This window comes from Eremomyces bilateralis (genome assembly GCF_010015585.1).
Source record: "Eremomyces bilateralis CBS 781.70 unplaced genomic scaffold P152scaffold_2, whole genome shotgun sequence".
NCBI classification, from domain to species: Eukaryota; Fungi; Ascomycota; class Dothideomycetes; order Eremomycetales; family Eremomycetaceae; genus Eremomyces; species Eremomyces bilateralis.
Genome location: NW_022985068.1, coordinates 705,905 through 730,809, shown reverse-complemented (window position 1 = coordinate 730,809; position 24,905 = coordinate 705,905). Strand labels below are relative to the sequence as shown.

Genomic DNA, 24,905 nt, shown 5'->3' with positions numbered 1-24,905 from the left:
ACACACACCGCCCTGAAACCCGCGGAGCATGCACCTGGTGAAGCACAACCCTGGGCTAACTGACCCAGTGCGCTTTCGATTCCGCCCGATGGGACTTCGTCACTTCCATGGACGAAGGGATTGTCCGAACCCAGAATGGCATGCTCAAGGATGCAAATCTTGTCGCAATTGGCGGCTCTTGCCCATTTTTGATTGGGCTTGCAAGTCCATGGCGTGGCTACCAATACAGGTTTTAAGGTTTCGTCATAGTCACATTGTGATGAAACGCATGAACGCCACCATCGCCCCGGCTCTTTTCGGTGTTGGCGGCTGCATGGTCAAGTTCCACTCGATAAATCAAGGTTGGACAGAAGGGTTTTGAGGGTTTCTGGAAAATTTGGTGCGAGAATCGAAGAACGTGTATAACCGTAAGCGAAGAAATTGGGACTCATTGTTTCAAAATGGTGCTCTCCTTTCAGAGAGCCATGGTTGGATTGATCTTGCGCTATATAACAAAAAAGGTGGCCATCGACCTTATCCAGCGCCAGCGCCGAAAGCGAGGCAGGGACATGTCCTCCCCGGGTAGTAATACATTGTAAAAGGAAATGTCCCGCCATATTTCCAAAAAGGTCGCGATGCTCTTATTAGCTCTCCTTATATTCCCGAGAGCTTGCCCTTCTTCCATCTAACGCCGGTGCCTTGCGTTCGGCATGCAAGCCATCAAACCCGGGGATATCTTTGTTCATCTCAGAGTCGTAAAAGTCGTACAAAGGTGCCGCTGCTCGCAAGAGAGCGGCACATGCCAGAGGGGTTGCCATAGTTGGCGCGCGCGTCTGACTATGATTGTCCCGAATTTGACGGTCGCTGAATTTGCGACAGGGAGGCGAAGGACGAAGTCATCGCGGAGTAGGAGGACGATGATGAGCCGGAGGATGGTGTGGATGACGCAGGGGCTGTGCGACCCGTGGAGAGGTTGAGGAGGAGGCAGGATTCGCAGCGGCCATTAGGAGAGTTGGACCGCCCGCGGCATCCCCGTTCGTAGTTTATACAGGAAAACATTATGTTTGGTGGAGTTCCTGTGGTCGTTGTGGAGGCTGTGGTGTAGCAGAGTCGAGGACCAGAGAATGCGCCAGGATCTTCGGGGACTGTGGATCTGGGTGTTGGTGGAGCCCGTGGACGTCCTTGATGAGGTATTGATTAACTGATGATCGGGTCTAGGAATCCAAGGGTGAATCTCTGTGTTTTGACTCCGAAATCTCGGTGGAGGCGATGGGGGAATTTAAGAATCCGATGGGTCTTGGACGTGGGCAGATCGGCATATGATGGAAATATAATGATGCAATCGGTGGGTGCACAACTGTGCCAACCGCTTTGGAATTGTTGTCCGATGATGTAGGGGCGCTTTAAGACAGCCGTCAAGCCGTCAAGCGAACCCAGTAAGCCACCGACTCACAACAGCTTGCTGTCCGGCAGCAGGTTTGGAGGGATTTAGCGGAAGTGGGGGTGGACGCTAAGACCGACGCGCAAGCAAGAAAACTGGACGAAGACTGGACGACGAGGGAGTGACGGAAGCGTGAAGGGACTGTAGAATGGTCTCTCGAATGCAAACTAAACTTATGCAAGTCGATGCAGGCGTCCAGCTTCCAGCGGTAACCGGCTTATTTGTATGCTGTCTAATTAGTATCTATGCTTCCCACCGCACGGAATTGAGGGTTTGACCCTCCCGCGGCTTGAGATTGCAGGTTGGAAAAATTGAAAGGGCGGACCCAGATGCAGGGCCTCTGTATCAACGGCGTCCAGATATTACTCCTTGGTAACTTCACAAGCCGTGTGCCAACAGGTCGCGCAAGAACGCAAGGGAGATAGCAGGTATCAGGATACGGGATGGATGATTGGTTCGCCGTTTCAGATTTTTTTGGCTTTCGGCCTTTTGTTTGCAGTTTCTCTCGGAGAGACGGGAGACTCGGGAGTGCCTAGCCTTGAAGATCCCCTGGAACTTGGAAGCCTGGAACTCTGGAAGCCTGGAACTTGGATAGATTAGGGGAACTCGGAACGATCGTCTCTAGTGCATCGCCGACTTTCTCTGGGCTTTGTGCGGTCTAGACGTCGAGATGAATCGAGATGCGAGGGATCGTCTCTCCAATGTGGGCCTTTGAACAGGCACGAGATCGGTCTGGCCGGTTGCGGTGGGTTTCAGCCTTTCGTGATTTGATTGATTGAACTCTTTGAAGAATGAAGACCGAAGTCGAAAATCCAACTGCCAACGTGCCTGGTTTCTTCAATGAATAATGGGACCAACTCCATTTTATCACTCGACGCCTGTTCTCTGTAGGCTGTGACTATTACTGGGGTACAACACCCGACTCCTTCGGCGTTCGGATATATCAAGTAAATGCCAAAGGATTATGAATAATGTGATCATACTGATACCTACGAGAGAATAAGCCGCACGGTCACCTTCAGTCATCCTATTACCACAACGGTACTCAGCGTCGTTACCACCGCATGCATATTAATCCATGAAGCAGAAATCCCTCAAATCCTAGCTGCACATTCAGACAATCTGTCGTCGGCATCGAGACAGACTGCTTCAAGGAGGAGTTCCTACTCAACCGAATACGATCCCAAGCGTTGCAGATTCGGGTTGGACAAAATCCTGTCCGATGTCCAGAAACCGCGGGTGGACCACAGCCCTTCCATTTCGCAACATCGAGACTTCAAAGAGCTTGCATTGAAATGAGATGGGATCGTCCCTTCGTGACATTTAATCCCCGAGACCGTCTTGGCCAACGGGGTTCTTTCATTCGCTCCCGCTTCTGTCGTCGTGCTGCAGCCTGCAAGGCCCTGTCGTGATTCCCGACAGTTGAGTAGGTAGGTAGCCTACTACATAATGTTGAGGTAAGATGCCATGCTGGGAGAGTATCTTTCAGGTCTGACCAGTGACCACTGAGTCACTGACCGACAATCGTGGTCGTGTGATAGTCTCTCGAAGGCCGTAATTGTAGAGTAAATACGCCATTGACCATTCAGAGCAGCTGTGTTAGCATTAAGATGTTCTGCAGGTCTTCCAACCTTTAAATATCACATCTCACTCACTCCAGGGGCTTTCGTCTACTATAGCCAACAAGGCCTAAGGAAGGTCCATTAATATCCAGAAGGGTTTCCTTAATAGTGTTCTGGAATCTATTGAGAAGCGAGATTCCTGCTCACAGATCTTTTCCGTATCAGTCACACTTTGTGGCATGTGGGCATGTGGATCATCTTCTAAGCGGTCTACGATTCTCGCAGATCCGATGTTCTAGCCTTCGAGACTGAGCCGATTGCAGGGAGGTTCAAGGTTCAGGACAAACTTTCAGCCTTGCTCACACAACATGATAACAGGCACATGCATCCTTCTGCGGCAATCGCGGAAGGCAACGGATAATTTAAACGTCGTCGCAGGGGTTTATATCTGAACTTATCCGCGAATAGCTTCACTACATCTCTTCGCTGTATCGTGCAGTGATGACTGATGACTGATGGGCGATGGGCCGCTACGAGCGACCTGCTCGGAGATTTACTACTATTTCTCCAATACTCGGGCTACACAACCGCAGCAGTGAACACCGAACTAGGGACCGCCCGAGAACTTTCTTTTGTCGCCGATCGTGCTCCCTTCGACGATTCCCGGACAGGAGATATATATGTGCTAGCTATTTGAGACCGAATCGCCTCCCGTCCGTTCAATATTCGAATCGTTCTAATATGAGACCTCCGAAAGAGATGGAACGTCGGGTTTTGACTCCTGACACCATGTACCCTCCCAAGTCCCAACCTTCTTTCTTGGGTCAGACACCCCGACTCAGACGATGCCCTGATACGAGAAGCTTGGAGCGGCATGCCGGGTGAATGAGAGCCCGGCAATCTTACTAATATTTCGCCTTTTTATTCATTTGAGCGATTTTCCAGAGGACTATCCCTGCTGTATTCGGTACCCCCAGTTCCAGCCTGCCCTCACCCCTCACGCCTCACGACCGAGTTCTTCAAGTTACGTGAGACGGGTGGAATGTGAAGACGAGGAAATACTTGTAACTCACATGGAGCCTCTTCCTATTAATATTTATCATTCCCCTCTTCTAGGTCGCTGCGATCAAGCTTAGCTTTTGGTTAAGCTACGGTGACCGGCATTTAACCACCGGGTAGTAACCCTCGGTGGGGTCGGTTCATTGAGCGAGCAGCAACCTGGATGCGTAAGAATGTCCAATACAAAGAATGGAGTGAGACATCAGACGATCAGAGGATGAAGAGACCAATGTTCCATCTATACGGAATACGTTGATCATTATTGATTCTTGAGCGTGGCAGTCTAGTATTATTAGGTACCTCAAGGTGACAAACTAACAATAGGCAGGTTGGAACTCGGCAGTGCCGCACTATTGCAGTTGCCGCGCTATTTTTACACATCCAGTGCAGGCTGAGGGTTTTAAATTTCAGAAATCGTGGTGAGAGACTCTCCGACCTGCCGTCCTGCCGAGCTGGAGACCCATCCGGAGAGGACTGGGGATTTTGGGTGGTTATTAGATCACGGGGCTGGGCAACGGGCTGGCAGTGGGCTGGACAGGCGCCGGTGGGCTGGCCGGGCTGGTGCTGTGTTGCTGGGGAGTGGGCGGGCACATGGGCGCCCAGGGAAGCTACTGAGTACACTGTAACCTCCACAATCTGGAGCCTGCACTACACGGCACACACACTTGCTCATGGCACTAGAGGCGGCGATCAGATCGTCCGGTGTCCCAGCAACATGAATAAACCCTGAGTCCCTCCCTGAGTCCCTGACCTCCTCTGCAACCACCTCTTCAAATCCCCACCACCGCCCGCTACGGGCAACCACCGCATTTCTCGGCCATCGCCAACTCGTCTGGTCAACTCGTCTGGTGAACTGTCAACTGTCAAATGTCAAACACTTCCCGAACAACTTTCGAACCGTCTATCTAATTCCCTAATCTTGAACCTTTTGGTTGCAAATTCCATCTTTACAAATGCGCTGTTCTTTCTTCGCCAACCAGTCACTCGAGACTGGTCTCGAATGAAAGACCCTGTTTGCTAATCCAACCGTAAACAATCCGAGTCGATCTCCTTGCGAGTTCCCTTGCGCTTGCAAATCTCGTTATCATCCACCGCGGCAGTATTCTATACACTCTTAATCTCATAATTCTTATGTGATCGGAGCCTTAGTGCTCGGAATCACAGGGCTCTCCTCAATCCTCACCCGCCCGTCGGTCATCGTGCCCTGCTGCCCTTGTTACTCGGCTGATCCCTCTATTTGTCCGAAACACCATGTCGCAAGATCCCCCTGCCGCCAACTTGGGCGGAGCATCTAACCAACATAATCCGCCAGCCCATCAAGAATACACAGAAACATATCGAGACGACGGTCCTCGCATCAATGAGCCGCACGACGCTCGCAGAGAACCCACCGACGACGACATGCGCCCGCTGCCACCGCAACATGGGCACGTTCCCCAGCAATCTCCATCATATCAACACCTACAATCGCAGCGCCAGTACGGGATAGCACCGGGATCAAATCCTGACGGATCTCAGAACCAGTGGCGACAACAGAGCCAATCTCGGAACCTCGCTCCAGGAGCCAGCGCTGGCGGATACCCAAAGCCACCGTCACCACAGCGGCAACCCAACCGCAGCCCACCACATGAATACGGTGCCGGTGGCTACTACGGATCGAACGGGCGAAACAATGCTGGCATGGCTGCCGCAGCCGCTGGTGGAGCAGGAGCTGGAGTAGCGATGGGCGGCCCGGACGCTCTTCGAGACATCGACAACTGGGGTAGATCGGGGAATGGAGTGAGCGGCACCGGTCTCCCACCGCACATGGACTATGATACGGACGGATTCTATGGAGAGGATCCCGCAATGTTTCGACCCAATGCATACTCTCAAGCATCAAATATGTCATCGGAGCCCCTCTCTGGGGCGGCGACTGGCCCGGGTATGGGAAGTCCAGGCCCCGGACCCAGACCTGGGCCTGGACCGGGCCCCTCTTATCCTTATCAGTACGATGGACATTCTCAAGATCAAATCTATAATGCTCGCCCTATTGGATACTCGGACAATCCGTATCGGCATTCCAGTTACCTGGACCCTCGGACCGCCGAAATGGGAGGCATCGATCCAACGTCGATCGAAGACGACGGAGACGACGGTCTACAACACGCCAACCCTGCTCGACGGTCGGTTCTGAGCCTTGGAAGATCGAGACAGAGCCCCGCTACTAGCGGTCTGGTTGCAACCGGAGCAGCCGGTGCCGCTGCGGGCGGTGTGCTGGCCGCATCCAAGGCTCATGATGGAAGCGGAGGTCAGGGGCCCGAGACACCGGGCGAAGCCGCCGAAAAGAGCGAGTGGCTCTCCCAGCAGCAGGCGGGCAAGAAGAAGCAACGATGGATCATTACCGTGGTTGTGGTCCTGGTCATTCTGGCCATCATCGCCGGTGCTGTTGTGGGTGGCATTCTGGGCTCCCAGAAGGCCAATAAAAATAAGGACCCCGCCTCAGATGGTGGGACGAATGGACAAACAGCAGCCGAAGACGACGCCAGCGGGGACCTGTCCAAAGACTCCAAGGAGATCAAGGCGCTCCTCAATAATCCAGACCTCCACAGAGTGTTCCCTGGGATGGATTACACTCCGCTGAACTCCCAATACCCGGACTGCCTAGTCAACCCGCCCAGCCAAAACAACGTGACGCGCGACGTGGCCGTCCTCTCCCAACTCAGTAATAAGCTGCGCATGTATGGGACTGACTGCAACCAAACCCAGTTAGTCCTCCATGCCATCGATCGGCTGGCGCTCAAAGATATGAAGGTGTGGCTCGGAGTCTGGCTCGACACTAATCAAACCACAAACGACCGCCAAATGTCTCAAATGTGGGATATTCTCGACGAGTACGGCGATGACCCGTTCGAAGGTCTCGTGGTCGGAAACGAGATTTTGTTCCGGAAAGACATGACCGAGTCTCAGCTCGGCTTATTCTTGCAGAACGTCAAATCCAACCTCACCTCCAAAGGCGTCAAGCTCCCCCTCGCCACGTCCGACCTAGGGTCGTCGTGGACCACTACCCTGGCCACCTACGTGGACGTCATCATGTCAAACATCCATCCGTTCTTCGGCGGCGTCGCCATCGACGTGGCCGCGTCCTGGACCTGGACGTTCTGGCAGGAGAACGACATCCCCGCGTCCGCCGGCACGAACAAGCGGCAGATCATCTCCGAAGTCGGCTGGCCCAGCGAAGGCGGGAACGACTGCGCCCCCAACCCGAAGTGCTCCAGCCCAACGGCCGGGGCTGTGGCGGGCATTCCCGAGATGAATCAGTTCATGAACGACTGGGTGTGTCAGGCGCTCAAGAACGGCACAGAGTATTATTGGTATGTTGCGATGTCATCCTGACTTGCAGAAGCGTGACCGCTGACCCAGCCCGCAGGTTCGAAGCGTTCGACGAGCCGTGGAAAATTCGATTCAACACCGAAGACCAGCAGTGGGAGGATAAATGGGGTCTGATGGACGTCAACCGAAACCTGAAGCCAGGAGTCAAGATCCCCGATTGCGGTGGACAGACGGTATAGTCCTGGGCGAGGATCGGTTTGCGTCACGGTTTCATGATTTTTGCACGGCACAGTCACAGAAAAGTTGGATATGTCGAGTTCCGTGCGCCGGGTTTGGGAGCGCATTGTATATTATTCATTCGCAGGCGTCTTGGGGATACCATCAGGGCAACGAGCGGGCTTTTTCAAGCGAAATGGGTGCGTCGGATTTGTCTTTGCAGAACCGACGGGCAGTATTTTACCTGGATGGTCCAACTGCAGGGGGGAAGCACTCCTTTGCTCGCCGGCATTGCGGGCATCTACTCAGCATCTACTAGGTTTTAATATGAGGTATGGACAGCGATAAGCATGTCCAGAAGGAACCATGCGATAGACCCAATGCTCTGTTTGTAAGTGATGGGTAAGCTGCCTGGTCCTGTACTGGATACGACTGGCTCAAGGGCCATGGCTCAATCATGCTGTGCATCTGCAGTGACCTTGATGAGATGGTGCTACCTGCGCAGCCATGGTGGTACGCATGCATCGATCGACGCTGCATCGCCCGGATTCATGTCAGAGGAAAGCAGTGGAGGACTGCTCGAACTGAAACAGTGGCGGAAACGGCAGCAGAGAGGGACGGGAAGGCAGTTGTGGCTCAACCCTCAGCCACATATTACAGCCACAGTCGATCCTCCGCTCCTGCTTTCAATGGAGGCCGGGGTTGACAGGGGCATATCAAACCAGGGACCCTGATTGGACCCTTGACGCCTGCCCCCTTGGCGTCATCAATCCAGCCGCTCCACTGTCTCCGGCAATGCTATCAGTTGACACCACTCCCCAGAAGCAGTCCGATCGTTAGTGACACTGCCCTCTCAACCAACTTCAAGTCGCTTTGTTCTTGCAAAGCTGGAGCCTGATGGTCGCTATCAAACCGGGCCTTTATCTTTGAATCCCCTGATCTTTCTTGTTTGTTGTCCTCATCGCTGTGCCGGACTGATAGAGTTGATATTGCGACCTTAGTTGAGGGGCATCGCATCCATACGACTGATACGAGTCACTTGGACTCTACCGCCATCATGGCCTCCAAATCACTCATCCCGTTCCTCGTGGGGATGATGCTACTCACGGGCGTGTGTAATACTCTGCTCACTAAGTATCAGGTTCGTAAAGGAATCCGGGTTGGGCGTTCCTAGGCATCTTGCTAACTCGCCCCTCGAACAGGACAATCAATGCGTCCGGAACTGCGACTCCCCCGATCCTATGGAACGCGAAACCTTCCGGCAGCCCGTTCTCCAGACCGCCCAGATGTTCGTCGGCGAGATGGGCTCCTGTCTCATCATTCTCTGCGGCCAGATCTACAAGAGCTACCAAGCCCGGAAGAGCTCCGGCTACGACCCGGTTCCCCAATCCGATGCCACCGACGATGATGTAGACACGCCGGCGGCACCGAACGGTAGCGAATCAGAAGGACCGCCCAGGAAACCGCTGGGTGCCGCCCATCCGGAACGGATCCCGCTTAGCGGATATAAGGTCGTCTACCTTGCCTTACCGGCATGCTGCGATATCGCGGGGACGACACTCATGAACGGCGGCCTGTTGTTCGTCGCGGCGAGCATCTATCAAATGACGAGAGGCGCCCTGGTTCTATTCGTCGGGTTGTTCAGCGTGATTTTCCTCAAGCGCCACCTTCACCTGTACAAGTGGTTCGCACTCTTCATCGTCGTCACCGGTGTCGCTGTCGTCGGACTCGCAGGCGTGGTCGAGGGTCGAGAAACGCTGCTGCCCCCTGGCGAAGAGGCGTCGACGCTGGGTGCCGTGGCATACGGTGCAAAGGCTATCGTCCGGGGCACTGTCGACGAGATTCGGGAAGTGGAGTTGTCGGTCGCGGTCAAAACCATCCTCGGGGTTCTCTGCATTGCCTTCGCGCAGGTCTTCACGGCCACTCAGTTTGTGGTGGAAGAGCGACTCATGGAGAAGTACTCGGTCGATCCGCTTACGGCGGTGGGGTGGGAGGGCATCTGGGGGTTCTCGGTGACGGTCATCGGCATGATTATTCTGCATGCTGCGTATGGGAGCACGGCTGCGGGGCAATATGGCTACTTTGACGCTCAGGAGGGACTCAAAGAGCTGTTTGGAAACCGAGCGATTGGCATTAGCAGCATTCTGATCATGATCTCCATTTGGTAAGTGGCGACCGTTGCTACGCCAGCGTTAGTTTTACATGTGCTAACCTTGGCTTCCAGTGGTTTCAATTTTTTCGGCCTCAGCTTGACAAGGAGTGTCTCAGCAACATCTCGGTCCATAGTCGACACGTGCAGGACATTGTTTATCTGGATGGTGTCGCTCGGCCTTGGCTGGGAGAGTTTCAAGTGGCTTCAGGTTCTGGGCTTCGCGATGCTGGTGTACGGAACCTTCCTTTTCAACGACTTGGTTCGGCCGCCTCTAGCAGCCTGTATCCCAAGCGAGGACGGCGAGACCGAGCCACTGCTACCCGAGACACCTATTGAGCATAATTGATCCGGGTGCATTATGCATAATGTGGCGTATTTTAGGACATGCAGTCAGTTTGGTATTTAAGTCATCGTTGGGTATTGTGTGCGGTTCTGCTCTTATGATTATATGCAGTCCGGTGTTTTGAGCAGGCGAGAAATTTCTATAGACCAATGGCAGCCTAGAAAAGGATCTTATCCAAGATCCATCAGCCATACAAATCTCGTACGGCAAATGTCACCGAGACCATTTCTCCTCGCAGTCAGGCTATCTAAAAGCCTCATTTCGAGTTACCGCCAAGAATGTCAAGCTCCACCTAATGGCAGTTAGTCTATGTCCTATAGTTGTACACAACGAACCTACAATTGGCGGATATTTGACTCGGTAGGATTGGAGCCTGGTGGAGGAGGAAGGGCCCCCAGTGGAGTCAGCTTGTACCCCCCATCATACACCCAACTCCACACCTCGCTTCCCAGTGCGGCCCTATTCGCCTCGAGGATGTCCCAAAGGTGATTATATGCTTCGCGGACATGATCATAGATGCTTGGGTCGGCGCAAAAGCCGGGGTTTGACTCGCCGTCGCAACGACCGAGTTGTCGTTCCAGTCCCTTGGCAAGCATGGCGAGTTGCCACCCCCAAACAACCGTCCCATGGTATGAGTTGTTCGTAAAGTTTGCCGTATACCTGTAAATCGTAAGAGGAGAGGAGGCGATTCTTAGGCGAAATACTTACACCGGATCCCCTCCATAGGCTGGGTTGGCCACGAGAATCCCCACTGAGGTTGACAATCCTACCGGGAATGGCTGCAAAACATGGGCAGCGGTCTGGTTCAAAAAGTGGCTCAGCTGCGTTTGGTCGGTAGTGTTCAAGAAGAATAGACGGAAACAGTCGTCGCTATTCATGACCTTTACAATCGACCGGTTGTAGTTCCCGTCTAAAGCAAGGCCATGGTACACAACATCGGATACGATGCCGTCACTCTCCGAGGGACCTGAAAAGCCAGACTCAGAGACATATGCGTCGACCAAGTCTCGAGCTTCGTCTGCTGGAACTGTGACCTACAAAGGTGTTAGGTTCCTTTCAGTAGCGAGGGAGGTGCGCTGACCTTGAAGAATTGAAGCGTGTTATCCTCCCATGTCTGAGCAAAGGAACCGGCGGTTTTCTCCCATTCAGGATGAGTGGGAAAAAGTCCGACAGCTGAGAGCGCTTGGATTGCCCGTAACGCGGCGGGAACAAGAGCAACATTTACATCATACGGGATTCGTCCGCCGCCAATACCGTACGTACTGTCTCGCCACTCACCAACGACCTATCCTGCATTAACGTGGAAAGGATGGGGCAACGTCGCTTCAAATACCTGGTCTTCCTTCAAACGTATCAAATTGCCCTTCACTTGTCCTCTGTCTGAGGCGAATGGAGCCGAAGTATTCATGATCCGCTCCGCCGTCACCAGCGCCAAATCCGCATATGCTAGTCCCTCGTTATCCGGGTTGATACTGGCTTGCGTGCTGAAGAATGCCTCGGAGCGCTGCCTTCCAGTCTCCGCGTCGAGGAAATAATTCTTCATAAGGACAGGAAGAAAGTATTCCGTGTCAACTGTGAGAGAATTAGGGTCTGTTTAAATTCTCGTTGGCTTGGAAGAAAGGTCAACTTACCCATCTTGTAATCGTACTGTGGTGCGGTCGAGGTTTCGTTGTTCTGGATACTCAAATACGTAGCGTGGTCTCCGATTGTTTCTTCATGGGCTACAGTACCATCGGTACGATTAATCCGCTCCAAGACGGCTTCGATCACAGCCTCGATAGCGCTGCCTTCGCCTTCACTTAATATCGGCTGAAGAAGCAGAGCCGATATCATACTATCCCGACCAAAATATGTCAGAAAGCGCCACGCCCCGGCGAGAAGCTTGTCCTTGTATGACAGGAATGACAACGAAGCCGTTTCATCGGGATTCTGAGAGATGAGGTCTCTTGCAACGGGGTTCAAAACTTCCTGAGAGCTGAGCTGCTCCAGCTGCGGGTAGTTAAAAGAAGCATTGAAGACATATGTGCCGGCTGCGAAGCGGACCGTCTGATTCCCGATCTCAGGTCGGGAGTCCACGTCTCCAGCAGCCGCGAACGATAGGCGTGTCTCTGTCTCATTATCGAACCACGTCCTTTGGATCAACGCGACACCGGAATCGTCAACGGAAAATGCAGTCGCATTCTGGATCAGTGGTTCAAGAATACTAGGACCTTCTGTAAAGTCTCGGATGTTCCTTATACTGCCGAGGATTGCGACTGACAACAATGCAGAACCATTTAACTGGAGCAATCCCGAGATGCCGACATATGGGTTGGGTGAGCGGCCTTCTTCATAGATCCCTTGAAGCGGCTGCTGAACGGACGAGAAGTTTGCGAGGCTGATTCCCAACGTCCCGTTTAGTCCATTCTCTGGTTCGAAGAAGGACACGATCCCGCTATTTCCGGCAGGCCAGGCAACCTTGGGCAGAGGTTAGTGTCTGGTAAAAGCTCATCAACTAGAGGCTTACGAGGAGGCGCGGTCCAATTATGGTCAGATTGCTATCCGGTGCGGGACTAGTCACCACCACTTGACCTGCCGAGTGGCAATCGGAATAAAAGAAGTTCTCGTATGGCGGATCACTGAGATGCAAAGTCGACGCCGGATCTGCGCAATTCAGGACGCTCGGTTCTCCGTCTCGACTCTGTAGCGCTGTTGTGCCTGTTGACTGACTCGCGAACACAGGCCATAAATACAACCAGGATAAACTTTTGAAGAGCATGACGATAGAAGCTACAAGTAAGTGAGATTTCGACGAAAAATATGAACCTCTCCCTTAGCTTTGAGACGGATGAGATCTACAGTGGTTGCAGTCCGTGGATCTACTACAGTACTTATGGCGAATCTTGGAGAATCAACTGGCGATAATCGGCAGTCATTCGGCTTGCGATCCTGTTCAACCGCGCAGGATCTCCACGCCTACTACGTATAACGTACCGTAGGATTATTATGGATGCTTCCTATAATCAGCGATGCGGAGAAGCCGACGGAAATGACAGGCCTAGACGGGAGACGTTGAAATAACAACGGTGCGGAGAAAGCTCCACGGCCTCTGGGCTCAAGATGGTGGGGTTGCATTTCCTTGTTGCAATGTTGCTACTTAATACTTCGTGCCGATCAGATACATTTATGTACTCGTTAGTCGTCTAGACTCACTAGAGACAAAGCGTTCGGGAACCATAATGTCGAGCACGCATAGTCTTTGAGACGGCTCACAGCTCACCTCGAGGCTCGAGCTGATTTAACAAGTGCTGAATCATCGTTTCGTGTTCGAAGTTGGAGCTCAAGGAAAACCACGTGGTTTGGATGGCACGTGAGTCTCCTATTTACAGCGTGATATTTTCCCCTTCATAATCTTCCGTCCTGTTTCTTTGGTTGACAATGGATTTGGATTGTAGGATCTGCGTACACTCATCTCGGGCAGGATACCCCCTTGCCTGAAGGGATTATTGATTTCGATTTTGGGATGCGGCAAAGTTCTCTTGTGTGGATTTGATGGTTGATAATAAGCAGAGGCTCCCGCATGCCGCATCTGCCGCTGCCGCTGCCTTCGAAGTTCGATATTGATTCGCAATGAGGATAATTCAGTACTCTTAAGACGTAAAGTCCGGGTCTCTAGAACCGGCAGTTGAGTAAGCTATCCCAGTGGCCATAGGTCAATCCTGAAGATGATGAGGTGCACACTCTCATGTTGCACGCAAGCAAGCATGTCATCGTCAAGCTAACGAGAAGAGTCTTTATTGGAATGGCTTCTCAAGATGACGAATCCGTTGATGAGATTCTGAAAAGCCTTTCAATTATGACATCAAATCTCTGGCGGGAGAGATCTATATAACCCAACCGCCTGTCGAGATGGGGTCGAAAGTCTCGATATATCACGCACAAACCATTCATCAGTTAACAAGCATTTCAAATACACAACCATGGCTCGCGCAGCAGAAGCTTACGGTGACCTTCATCGAGACTATGTCGATGACAAGAACTCGGCATCCTATGATACCATTTACACCACAAGCAATGGTGCTCCCTACCCCCACCATATGAGGCTCAGCGGGCCGGTGATAACGGTCCTTTGCTCCTCCAAGACTTCCATCTTATCGATCTTCTGTCTCATTTCGACCGCGAGCGCATACCGGAGCGTGTAGTGCACGCCAAAGGTTCAGGTGCCCATGGATATTACAAGACTACCGATTCCCCCGAGGACCTCTCCATTGCGGACTTGTTCAAGAGTGACAAGGAATGCCCTATCACCATCCGTTTCTCAACCGTTGGGGGCGAGAAAGGCAGCCATGATTGCGCTCGCGACCCTCGCGGGTTCTCCATAAAGTTCAAGACGGAAGAGGGAAACTGGGATATAGTGATGAACAACACTCCTGTGTTCTTCATCCGAGACCCACTTCATACATACCCAGAAGCGGAACCCGGTTACAAACCTGGGCGGTGCTGATGATACCACCATGTTCTGGGATTATCTCTCCCACAACCCCGAATCGATCCACCAGGTCATGATCCTCATGGGGGACCGCGGCATTCCGGACGGATACCGGTTCATGCATGGCTATTCAGGGCATACCATGAAGCTCATCAAGGAGGATGGCAGCTGGGTGTATGCCCAGTTCCACATGCGGTCGAAGCAAGGCACAAAGTTCCTCACTCAGGAGGAATATACGACAAAGTCTCCAGATTATAGCCAGAAGGATCTCTACTACGCCATTGAGAATGGTGATTATCCGGGCTGGGACCTCTGTGTCCAGACCATGACACCGCTGCAGGCTGAGGAGGTATGGGAGCAGCAGAAGATCAACGTATTGGATCTCACACATATCTGGCCGCACAATCAGTTCCCACTCCGTAAGGTGGGTGAATTCTTCCTCATCGAGAACGCGAAGAACTACTTCGCCGAAATCGAGCAAGCGGCATTCTCCCCAAGCCACCTTGTTCCTGGCATTGAGCCATCGGCCGACCCAGTCCTGCAAAGCCGCCTGTTCTCCTATCCTGACACTCAACGGCACCACCTGGGACCGAACTATCAACCACTTCCAGTCAACGCACCGCATGTGCCATACCGAATGGCAAACTTTCAGCGGGACGGCCCGATGGCTTTCTACAACCAAGGTGCCCGTCCGGGCTACCTTTCGTCTATTGAACCGATCTCGTTCAAGGACAGGGCGGTGGACCTTAACACCACTCATGGACACTTCATCGGGAAAGCTGTCAGCTTTTTATCCGAGATCCGTCCTGAAGACTTCAACGGCCCGCGTGCCTTGTGGGAGAAGGTGTTCGACGCAGGCGCTAAGGAGCGTTTCGTCTCCAACGTCGCAGGACATCTAGCTCGATGCCAAAATCAGGAGACAATTAAACGCCAGATTGCCATTTTTTGCGAAGTCAGCGACGATCTTGCGTTGCGGCTGGAAAAGGCTACGGGTGTTAGGGGCTATGATGGGATCTCAGGCCTGAGATTCAATGGAACGCACAACGGTATGGCGAAGGATAAAGCGAACCGTTTTGCGAATGGCCAGACCTCGCTAGTGAGTGTGGACAGTAACGGCAGTCCCGTTGCTGGAACACATGAAGGTGTGCTGACAAGCTGAATGCCATATCGAACGGTGACTAAACCTGACGAAGGGATCGCTTCGGTGTGTGGGACGTGGCCATGTATACTTATGTATCCCTTTGATTTATTTTACACTTCAATGTTAGCCCTAGCTAAAGCTATTGTTGGTGCCCTCTGATGATCTGATGTCCTATTTGAGTGTTTTCCTATGCTTTGCATTGAACATGCTGCAGAGTCGGCTCAGGGGTGGTAAGGAGGTGTTGTCACAAGCACCCGAACACTATTAGGATGTGAAGAACAAAGGAATAGGGAGCTGAAAACACATTCCACCGTGAATGCCTTACTTTAATCCACAATAATTATCTGTATCGTGTTGTGATCGATTGTTGGTATGCAGATCCATGGGCACATTTGGCCGCTCCAACCTGCTGATTGCTCTAGGACTGCTTCCGTCATAAATTCTCCTAGGAACCGCAGAACACCGCATTCGACGTCAACAGGCGCATCTTCTTTTCTATACGTACTATATTACCGGTGTTCGCTTTGCTCATCTGGCAAGACCTGTTGTCTTTCTCTTCATTTTAGTTTCCGCGACACAGGTCACCTTGAGCTACACACCATCCAAGCGCATCGTGGGGCCTTGATATCTCCAGTGGCGGTGATCGCTCTGAACTGAACCCGTTCTCCTTCATCGGTGTTCAACGTAACTCTCCAGACTCGAAATTCGCCATTGAAATTTGCCGCACTATTTGCTATTCGATCGGACCTTTGACACGAACAGCCAGGTGTTCGGTGCTCCATACGTTCTACAAAGTCGTGCTTCTGACGTCCGCTCCAAAACCAATTCTCTCCGTCGCTCCAAACATAATACCGACGGTAACCACAATGACTACTGCTACAGGTATGCATCCGTTTGCTTTATATACGAACCACGGCTCACTATATATGACAGAGACTACGAAAGTCGTCCCCCTCACCTGCCATGGGCACTCGCGCCCAATCACTCATTTGAGCTTCTCCTCCACAGTTGACGACGATCAATTCTACCTTGTCTCGGCCTGCAAGGACAACAATCCCATGCTCCGCGATGGCATAACCGGTGACTGGATTGGCACCTTTATCGGGCACAAGGGCGCCGTATGGCAAACGCGCCTCTCTTCCGACGCAACTCTAGCAGCGACCGGTTCCGCCGACTTCTCCGCGAAAGTTTGGGACACGCACACCGGCGAAGCGCTGTGCACCCTACAACACAACCATATCGTTCGCAGCGTGGCATTTCCGAACCAGCCGCGCCCTCAGATACTTGCGACGGGCGGGATGGAGAAAAAGCTGCGTATCTTCGATGTTTCGCAATCTATCACGAGCACGAATAACACGAATGGAAATGGCGCGAATGGGTTGAACGGGGCATCAGCGCATGAGGCGACCCCGCCAAGTTATGAGATTGGACCCGGCATACATGGCGGGACGATCAAGTCAATTGTCTGGACGCATGATCCGAACGTACTAGTAACGGCCGCGGATGACAAGATGATCCGATGGTGGGACTTGCGGTCGCGAGGACCCATTAGTGAATACCAAGTCGATGGGCTTATCGGAAGTTGTGAGCTTAGTCCTGGATCGTTGGACAGCCGCGAGGGTGCAGGCGTCTTGAGCGTGGCGGCTGGCAAGACTGTCTACTTTTTTGAGGGAGGGCAGCCGGGGACCTTGATAAAGAAGCTGGATTTAGGACATGAAGTTGCATGTGTGGCACTGAATACGCAGCAGCGGAAGTTCGTCACGGGAGCAACGGGAGATACCTGGGTTCGAGTGTGGGATTTTGACGCGGGTACTGAGTTGGGTATGTGTCTTTCGCCAGGCGCGTCCAAATAGGGTTCAAACTGCTGACGTTCATAGAAACTGGTAAAGGGCACCATGGACCGATCTGGTCGGTCAGCTTCTCTCCCGATGGAAAGCTCTATGCCACCGGTAGCGAAGACGGGACGATCAAGCTCTGGAAGTTCACTACCGGACCACACGGCTTGTGGAGATGATAGGAAGCGGATGATTATTTCGGTTGACCTGGGCTAGAATTGTCCTCCATATCTGGCCAAGCGAATGACTGGCGGAAAGACTATAGGACAGTAAAGAGAAGTATCATAACGCGCCCTCGACAGCGAGATCCCAGGGAAAGGTCACCGAACCCCACAGGGCGCCATAAATGGCGATCTATGGATCCAGTGAGCGTACCTCAGTAGGGAGGATATGGAATCGCATTCGTCGGATTTGCTCATATTCGGGTATTGTGCAGTTCGACGACAAGGAAATCTGAGTTTGATAAATTCAGGGGTCACTTGAAAAAGCAGATAGCTAGGTAGGTCAGTTGCGAGCTTCAAGTTCAACAACCTATCACGATTCAATACTAAACTTCTTCACAGCTCATATCTAAATGTTATCGCCCTATCACCGAGTGCGCTCAGCTCTTCCGGCGTGTATCCGTTGTGTAATCCTTCCGCCATTTGCCTCTCTCGTTTCCGGTTGATGCGGCGATAGTTGAGAACCAGAATTACTGTCGCAACAAGGCCCATGAAAATGAAGGCAAGTTCTAGTGCATGGCCTAGGAAATACCTCGGCCCGTCGGTGCCCCGGTAGAAATTGGACGCCATTGCTATCAGTTGAGTCAGAGTCTGTTTGATCCGGTCGATTATCTATGGACTTACCCCCTCCTAGGTTACCAACACCAATCTGGATGGCCATGCCGACCGCACGCTTTGAGCTTCCAGCGAGGTTGTTGCTGAGCCAACTAATAAGTGTCGGGAAGGCTGGATAAATCGTGCATGCTGCAATGAAGACACCAGCGTACACAACGCCAGGGGTAGAGGTCGAAATACACCTATTCTCAGTCAGAAATCGATCGCGCCGCAAGATCCGGTACACCCACATAATAAAGCCCACCGCCATGATACACAGGAGTGGGAATATGAACACAGATCGTCTGCCGTGGTGGTCGGCAGCATATGCTATCCCAATGGCCAGGATCGCCGCAGTGATGTATATCGGGACAGTTAAAAGCTGGGCAGTCGAAGAAGTATACCCCAGGCCTTTGATAATGGTCGGAAGGAAGAGACTGATGCCGTATAGTGGACAGACAATACCCCAATAGACGAAGATGTTCACCCAAATCTGCCAATCGCGGAAGGCATCCCCTACGTACTTCCACTGGAACTCATCCGTTTGAGCCGTGAGACGGCCGTCAGGCCCAGCGACCTGCCCTTGATATTTGAGTCGATAGACCACAAATGCTCGTTCTTCTGCGGTTAGGAACGTGGCGGTTTCTGGAAAATCGTAGAGGAGAAAGAAGGCGATCACAGCAACCACGACCGTCGCAATCCCTTCGAGAATGAAAATCCACCGCCATCCTTCGAGTCCGGCTATGCCGTGCATCTTGGCGATGGCGTAGGCAAGGAGGCCGGAGAATGCGCCCGCAATGCTTGCGGCGCTGAAGAAGAGTGCTTGGCGGGTTTGCGCCTCGTGTCTACAATACCACATCGTTATGTAGTATGCCACTCCAGGGAAGAGCCCGGCCTCTGAGGATGACGTTAGATGCGGTGGCCGATCCAACTAGCGACAGTTACGTACCAGCGACACCGAGGAACAATCGACTCAGGAGGAGACCTGTGAAGTTCTGCACAAGCCCCATTAGGGTCATCACAATACCCCAAGCCACCACTAATTGAAATTAGCATGCTCCGAATAGTCCCTATAATATCATACAGGACTTACTAATTGCAGGAAGCCATATTGATGGTCTCATCTTCTTCAGAATCATGTTGCTCGGTACTTCGAAAGCGCAATATGTGAAGAAGAAGACCTATCAAGTGTTAACACCGCACGAGATACTAATTGTCTAGAACTCTTACCGTCAAAGTCCAGTTGTATTGCCCGTCAGTCATCTTAAGGTCTTCTTGAAGTCCCTGGATTTTGGCGTTGCCAATGTTCCCTCGATCGAGGAACGACAGCAGATAAAGGAGCGCCAGCATCGGGATGAGTCGCATATCCATCTTTCGGAGAATCTTCTTCTCGTCCAGGTGCGCGAATGACTCCCGCGTCACGCCCGGCGCCATCACCATAGCATCAATTTCCTTGACCAGGTCACTCCTTGTCTGGGGCCTCGCAGGTTTATCGCGTCCCACTTCAAATTTCTCGTTCGACTCCGCCGGAGACGAAGTGATTGCATTGTCAATCTTCATCGTAACAAGTGCTTGCGTGTATTGATTCTAGCGATATTCAAGAAGGGAAGAGGGGTAGGCCTACGGCATTTTATATACGAGCAAGTGGATCTGGGGTAGTCGTTAGTTCTCCAGGAATTCCTCGGTCAAGCCCTGGGGTACGACAATGGTGCGCGACTATTATGCGGAATTCACATGACCCCTGGTTGGAGCACTTCCGTAGAGCGTTTCGATGCAGTCCCCATGTTGCTAGACGCGGGAATCCAAGGCAGATCACTAAATCTAGTCCTGTTCGACGGATAGGATACTTCCTACTAAGTCCTTGCCCTGTACGTCAGTTGTCTGTTTGCCGGAGTCGATCCTCTCCCCATAACGCTCGCTGGTATGCCTTTGTGCCACTGTTGAGGAGCAGATGTCGGGGAGAAGTTGCTGGGTCCAGGCTGATATGGCGTCAACGGCGTCAGTCAAGCATTGCTTTGCTTCGGTGCCAAGTTAGGGAAGGTGAGGTACCGGGGGACCTGCAAAACTGCCATTGAACCAATCGGTTCTGTCGCTCAGCCTTCAGGTCCCTTTGGCAAATGTCTACATGGATGGTAAGGTCATCCTGTTGATGGAATAATTAAGCTTGGGGTGCAGAGAACGTGGAGAAACACGCCAACTGTCCGTATTCAAAGAGCGCGATCCGAGTATGGAATAGATCAACAACGGTCTGGACTTTCGGCAATCACTGCCGGGAGTCGTTCATCGACCTTGAATCTTCATGTTCATAGTTTCACATCCAGACTCGACAACTTGAGGTAAAATGTAGTACCTCCACTATTGGTGTATGGTCACCACCACTCACTAGGTATCGCTACCGATGACCCCGGGATGACATCGCGTTACACAAATTTGATCACACAAGTTTAATCGGGATTTCATGTAGACACTCGACCTAGGTATGCTTTGTTCCTTCGCTCCCTCCTTCAATGGCTACTACGTGCACCACTTTCACACCTTGCATTTCCCTATCGGCCAATCGCCATAGGCTCCTCGGCTGATTCTTCATTGATGGTTTGACTGCTCGTACTACCGTCAAAGACTACGGCGATATCAAGTACATGATGGTTCACTCACCACAATCGCTGCTGGCGCCTAACTTTAGTGGGCAGTAGCGTCACAACCCCAGGCTATTCTACACTTTCAGAACCAGAGCGAACAGTAGTTCTTGCTGAAGCACAGTATATGCCCAGGAAATGCCCAGGTAACTCTAAAGAGAGTCAAGGTAACGTTGTGGTTTCTTTAGACAACAAGTAGATGCAAACTTCTCCGTACGCGGACGCTCTTACAGCGAGACTACGGTTCGTCCCGACTCCCCAGATATCTCTAATGTACCTTGAGGAACGGCTAAACTTGATTCTGGGAGGCGATTACTCTACGGCCGCCACACCTGAAGAGCATCTCAACAACATTTATATGACGGTTTTGCACACCTCCGTCCCCGCAGATTACATTGAGCAAGAAAGACGAGGTCTGAGAGATATGCTCGGTAGTTTCGTGGTTCTACTTTCTCCGTTATCATTAGAGTCCTTGAGCAAGCTACTTTTCATACCGAAAGCGGGAGTTAACCGCGCGCTAAAGGATCTCCACGCCATCCTTAGCATACCAAAAGACCCTACCGGCCCAATCCGCTTACAACACCCTTCATTCCGCGACTTCCTTCTGGACAAAAGGAGATGTAAGGATTCAGATTTCAAGCTGTGGGATGCCGAGTCAGGCGCCGTGCAGCAGACGTTCTCGGGCCACTTGGGCCCGATCAGGGCCGTGGCCTTCTCGCCGGACGGCAGGACTCTGGCGTCGGCATCGGACGACAGGACGGTCAAGCTGTGGGACGCCAGGTCAGGCGTCGTGCTGCAAACGCTCGATGTTGGCGCAATCGTTGAATCCCTGTGTTGCTCCAGTGACGGTACCTCTCTCCAGCCTGACCGGGGATCCTTACCCACTTTATCATCTGTTCTGGAGGGTACAACTGTGACAAGTCCACAGCTTCTACCGTCTATCTTTGTTAAAGAGCAATGGGTGAGTGGCCATACCGAGCGGATCCTTTGGCTTCCTCCCGAGTATCGGCCAAGCGGTGTTGCTGTTCATAATGGTATTGTCGCTTTCGGATATACATCTGGAAGAGTTATAGCCATAGAACTTGCTTTATGATCTTTCTCTGAGGCGGTTTGACCGCGAAGGTTGCCAAAACCACTTTCATTTATTGCAGAGCTAAAGAAGAACTATCTCCTATGCGTAAACGATGTTCAAGACGTTAACAGCTAGCTCGGTGGTGGGCTACGTCAGCACCTCCTATAGTAGTTAGATCGATCGGTTAGAAAGAAGGGGACCTTACGAATACGATCGGAATACGACCGTACGGACTTAATACGGTATATGAATAGTGAATCAAGAATATAAAGGCGGCCCTTGCTCCATTTTCAACCACCTACTATGTATCATACTGTACCTATCTTATTGCCAATCTCACTCGTCACGACATTATCCACTTCCTAATTATGGCTCCTACTATCCTGATTGTCGGTGCAACTAGCAACACTGGCCGAAGCGTTGTTGAAACCCTATCACAGTTGCTAAAAACTAACTAGCAACACTTTTTCCGACTACCGGGTCCTCGCTTTCACGCGTTCCTTGAACAGTCCAGCAGCGCAACAGCTTGCCAAACTGTCCGGTGTCGAGGTAGCAGAGCAGAATTGGGTGGAAGTCACTGCCGATTGGCTCCGTGAACACGAGGTAGTCAGAGCATTCATTGCACCACACATCCGGCCTAATCAATTCACCGAAGAATCGACCTTCCACATTGCCGCCCTCAATGCGGGTGTTAAGTATGTCGTGCGAATCTTGACGGGAGCTGCGAACGTTCGCCCGAATTGCCCCGCCTACTATCCTCGTACGCATTGGGCAATCGAGGCCATGCTGAGCGCGCCAGAATTCAAGGGCTTGCAGTGGACTTCACTGCAGCCCAATAGCTTTTCCAATTTCTACCTTTCCGCCGCTGCGGGATGGATCAAGCAGTACCGCAAGACAGGAAAGCAGGATACGCTTAGGTTAATGGCGTCACCAGCTGCGCCTGTCGGCATTATCGACCCCGAGGACGTTGGCGTCGTTGCGGCTCACCTCTTATCTGAAGAGGACCCTACTGTGCACAACAACGCTAAATATGTTCTGAATGGGCCGGAGGACATTAGTGGAATCCAGATTGTGAAGATGATTGAGCAGCACATCGGCGCACAAGTTGAGAGTGTCAGCTATCAGGACATGTCGCTCGTCGACCACATGGCCGCGACAACTCAGGAATCAAAGAATGTTATCTTGTCCATGAAACACGCTCTAGAGACAACATGGGAGGGAAAGGGCACGGCTTCTACAACCAGCAAGGAAATACTCGAGCTCGCTGCACCAAAGCGTACGCCTGCTGATGTGTTGAAGAGGCTACTGGAGGAGTAGGGAAATGATATATTGGTCTTAGTTGGACCTGTATTGAATCATTTGCATATGCCCCCCCATTACAGTTTTCACAACGAGGAGACTATAACAACGTGATGGTCGAGAACTCTGCCCTAGCCATGGGGTGTCCCTAGTATGGATAGTGGGCCTGAGTATCCGTATCTGTCGTTGGAGTCATCAGGCAGATCCGTATACTGATCCAACTGAGTCACAATCCATTAATTATTAAAACATTGAAACAAACTACAGTGAATCTACCTTTTTTGGAATTCCATCTTCCATCTCCACTCTCGTCCCAGCTTTCCAACCCATGTTCCCCCGTATTGGTCATTCAACTATCGTCCAACGTCCGTCGAGTCGTCGTATTGATCTCCAATAAACTTCATTGCTAAATATACGGTGTAATATTTATTTTTATTATGGGTAAAATCAAAATCATTGGAATTGATGGCATTACCCTCGAAGGGGGAGGTCAATTAGTCCGCATTGCGCTTGGACTATCAGCTCTAACAGCAATCCCGATCCATATCTCCAATATTCGGGGGAAAAGACCACGAGGAGGAGGGCTGAAGCAACAGCATCTTAGCGCTGTGAAATGGCTCGCGCAATGCTGCTCTGCGGAGATGGGCGGCGCCGAAAATAAGAGCAAGCATTTGGAGTTCATCCCGTCACAGGACAAGACAGTCGGTTCCATCGATGTGTCCTGGCCGTCTGAGATTGACATCGGCGGCGCCGGCAGCATAGGACTTGTATTCCAGGCCATCCTTCCCTACATCCTATTTCGAACCCGCCCTGGAGCGGGTGGTCATGGAAATCAAGTTCATGTCACCATTAAAGGCGGGACGAACACTTCTTTTTCCCCATCTTACGACTATATTGCCCAGGTGCTTCTACCGACTCTGGAGAAAATAGGAATACCGCACATTCGGGCATCTTTGGACAGGCGAGGATGGTCGACAGGGCCTATTGATATCGGCGGCGTGACTTTCTCAATCACACCATTTGCCGAGGGGGGATTTCTCCGCCCTTTCGACCTGAAGGACCGAGGGGACATCGTACGATTCGAGGCTAGAGCAATCATACCACGAGATTGCGAGGCAAGGTTCCGGGAAGAACTAAACGAAGGAATCACGAGATTATCCAAGGAGGACGCCGAAGTCGACCTGGATGTACAGGTTGAGGAGAGTGGTCACCGCACACGGCTGTACTTCCTTCTTGTCGCTGTATCAGAGAATGGCTACCGTCTGGGTCGTGACTGGTTGTATGACCACAAGATCAAAGATGCTGGCGTAGCAATATCGAAGCTGGTCAAACAAGTCACGAAGGAACTGAGGCAGGAGCTTTACCATGGCGGTTGTGTGGACGAGTATATGCGTGATCAGCTGGTGGTATTCCAAGCTTTGTCGAAGGGCACTAGTCGGGTCGATGTGGGTCGGAGCTCGAATGGGGAACCTGTTCCTGCAAGTTTGCACACGGAGACGGCAGAATGGGTTGCGGCAAAACTTCTGGCCGCGGAATTCGATGACCATGGTATGTGCCGAGGGCGAGGTTATGTTG

The 24,905-nt window shown here is 52.0% G+C and overlaps 9 protein-coding genes across 9 annotated transcripts; 7 read left to right on the top strand and 2 right to left on the bottom strand.

Moving 5' to 3' along the window:
- Positions 1 to 6,075: 6,075 nt before the first annotated feature.
- On the top strand, positions 6,076 to 7,586 carry P152DRAFT_367138 (glycoside hydrolase; the record flags this gene model as incomplete). The annotated part of the gene is made up of 2 exons (XM_033675442.1): positions 6,076 to 7,394; positions 7,451 to 7,586. Coding segments are annotated over 2 exons (1,455 nt in total), but the record flags the coding sequence as incomplete, so codon positions are not given.
- An 879-nt stretch (positions 7,587 to 8,465) lies between these two features.
- P152DRAFT_115922 (integral membrane protein-like protein) lies at positions 8,466 to 10,233 on the top strand. Its single transcript, XM_033673664.1, has 3 exons — positions 8,466 to 8,710; positions 8,772 to 9,733; positions 9,794 to 10,233. Exons 1-3 carry the CDS (start codon positions 8,627 to 8,629, stop codon positions 10,065 to 10,067), a joined length of 1,320 nt encoding a protein of 439 aa, XP_033537888.1. The 5' UTR covers positions 8,466 to 8,626; the 3' UTR covers positions 10,068 to 10,233.
- Positions 10,023 to 13,122, bottom strand: P152DRAFT_115963 (glycogen debranching enzyme). The gene is made up of 7 exons (XM_033673665.1): positions 12,571 to 13,122; positions 11,696 to 12,521; positions 11,398 to 11,636; positions 11,146 to 11,349; positions 10,773 to 11,098; positions 10,404 to 10,724; positions 10,023 to 10,356 (listed from the first exon to the last, which is right to left on the bottom strand). The coding sequence occupies exons 1-7, from the start codon at positions 12,820 to 12,822 to the stop codon at positions 10,308 to 10,310; spliced, it is 2,217 nt and encodes a 738-aa protein (XP_033537887.1). The 5' UTR covers positions 12,823 to 13,122; the 3' UTR covers positions 10,023 to 10,307.
- Positions 13,123 to 14,023: 901 nt separating this feature from the next.
- On the top strand, positions 14,024 to 15,691 carry P152DRAFT_463882 (catalase; the record flags this gene model as incomplete). The annotated part of the gene is made up of 3 exons (XM_033680529.1): positions 14,024 to 14,068; positions 14,116 to 14,475; positions 14,513 to 15,691. 3 exons carry the CDS (start codon positions 14,024 to 14,026, stop codon positions 15,689 to 15,691), a joined length of 1,584 nt encoding a protein of 527 aa, XP_033537886.1.
- A 744-nt stretch (positions 15,692 to 16,435) lies between these two features.
- P152DRAFT_115903 (WD40 repeat-like protein) lies at positions 16,436 to 17,835 on the top strand. Its single transcript, XM_033673663.1, has 3 exons — positions 16,436 to 16,555; positions 16,607 to 17,494; positions 17,551 to 17,835. Exons 1-3 carry the CDS (start codon positions 16,540 to 16,542, stop codon positions 17,685 to 17,687), a joined length of 1,041 nt encoding a protein of 346 aa, XP_033537885.1. The 5' UTR covers positions 16,436 to 16,539; the 3' UTR covers positions 17,688 to 17,835.
- A 111-nt stretch (positions 17,836 to 17,946) lies between these two features.
- Positions 17,947 to 20,065, bottom strand: P152DRAFT_408997 (MFS general substrate transporter). The gene is made up of 7 exons (XM_033676934.1): positions 19,554 to 20,065; positions 19,417 to 19,504; positions 19,273 to 19,362; positions 18,575 to 19,220; positions 18,354 to 18,526; positions 18,072 to 18,301; positions 17,947 to 18,007 (listed from the first exon to the last, which is right to left on the bottom strand). Exons 1-7 carry the CDS (start codon positions 19,881 to 19,883, stop codon positions 17,984 to 17,986), a joined length of 1,581 nt encoding a protein of 526 aa, XP_033537884.1. The 5' UTR covers positions 19,884 to 20,065; the 3' UTR covers positions 17,947 to 17,983.
- A 1,288-nt stretch (positions 20,066 to 21,353) lies between these two features.
- On the top strand, positions 21,354 to 22,161 carry P152DRAFT_454511 (WD40 repeat-like protein). The gene has a single exon (XM_033678603.1). The coding sequence runs from the start codon at positions 21,384 to 21,386 to the stop codon at positions 22,050 to 22,052; it is 669 nt and encodes a 222-aa protein (XP_033537883.1). The 5' UTR covers positions 21,354 to 21,383; the 3' UTR covers positions 22,053 to 22,161.
- Positions 22,162 to 22,345: 184 nt separating this feature from the next.
- On the top strand, positions 22,346 to 23,500 carry P152DRAFT_454510 (uncharacterized protein). The gene has a single exon (XM_033678602.1). The coding sequence runs from the start codon at positions 22,815 to 22,817 to the stop codon at positions 23,346 to 23,348; it is 534 nt and encodes a 177-aa protein (XP_033537882.1). The 5' UTR covers positions 22,346 to 22,814; the 3' UTR covers positions 23,349 to 23,500.
- Positions 23,501 to 23,785: 285 nt separating this feature from the next.
- P152DRAFT_378127 (RNA 3'-terminal phosphate cyclase) lies at positions 23,786 to 24,904 on the top strand (the record flags this gene model as incomplete). The annotated part of the gene is made up of 1 exon (XM_033675662.1): positions 23,786 to 24,904. A coding segment is annotated over one exon (1,119 nt), but the record flags the coding sequence as incomplete, so codon positions are not given.
- Between the last annotated feature and the right edge of the window lies 1 nt (position 24,905).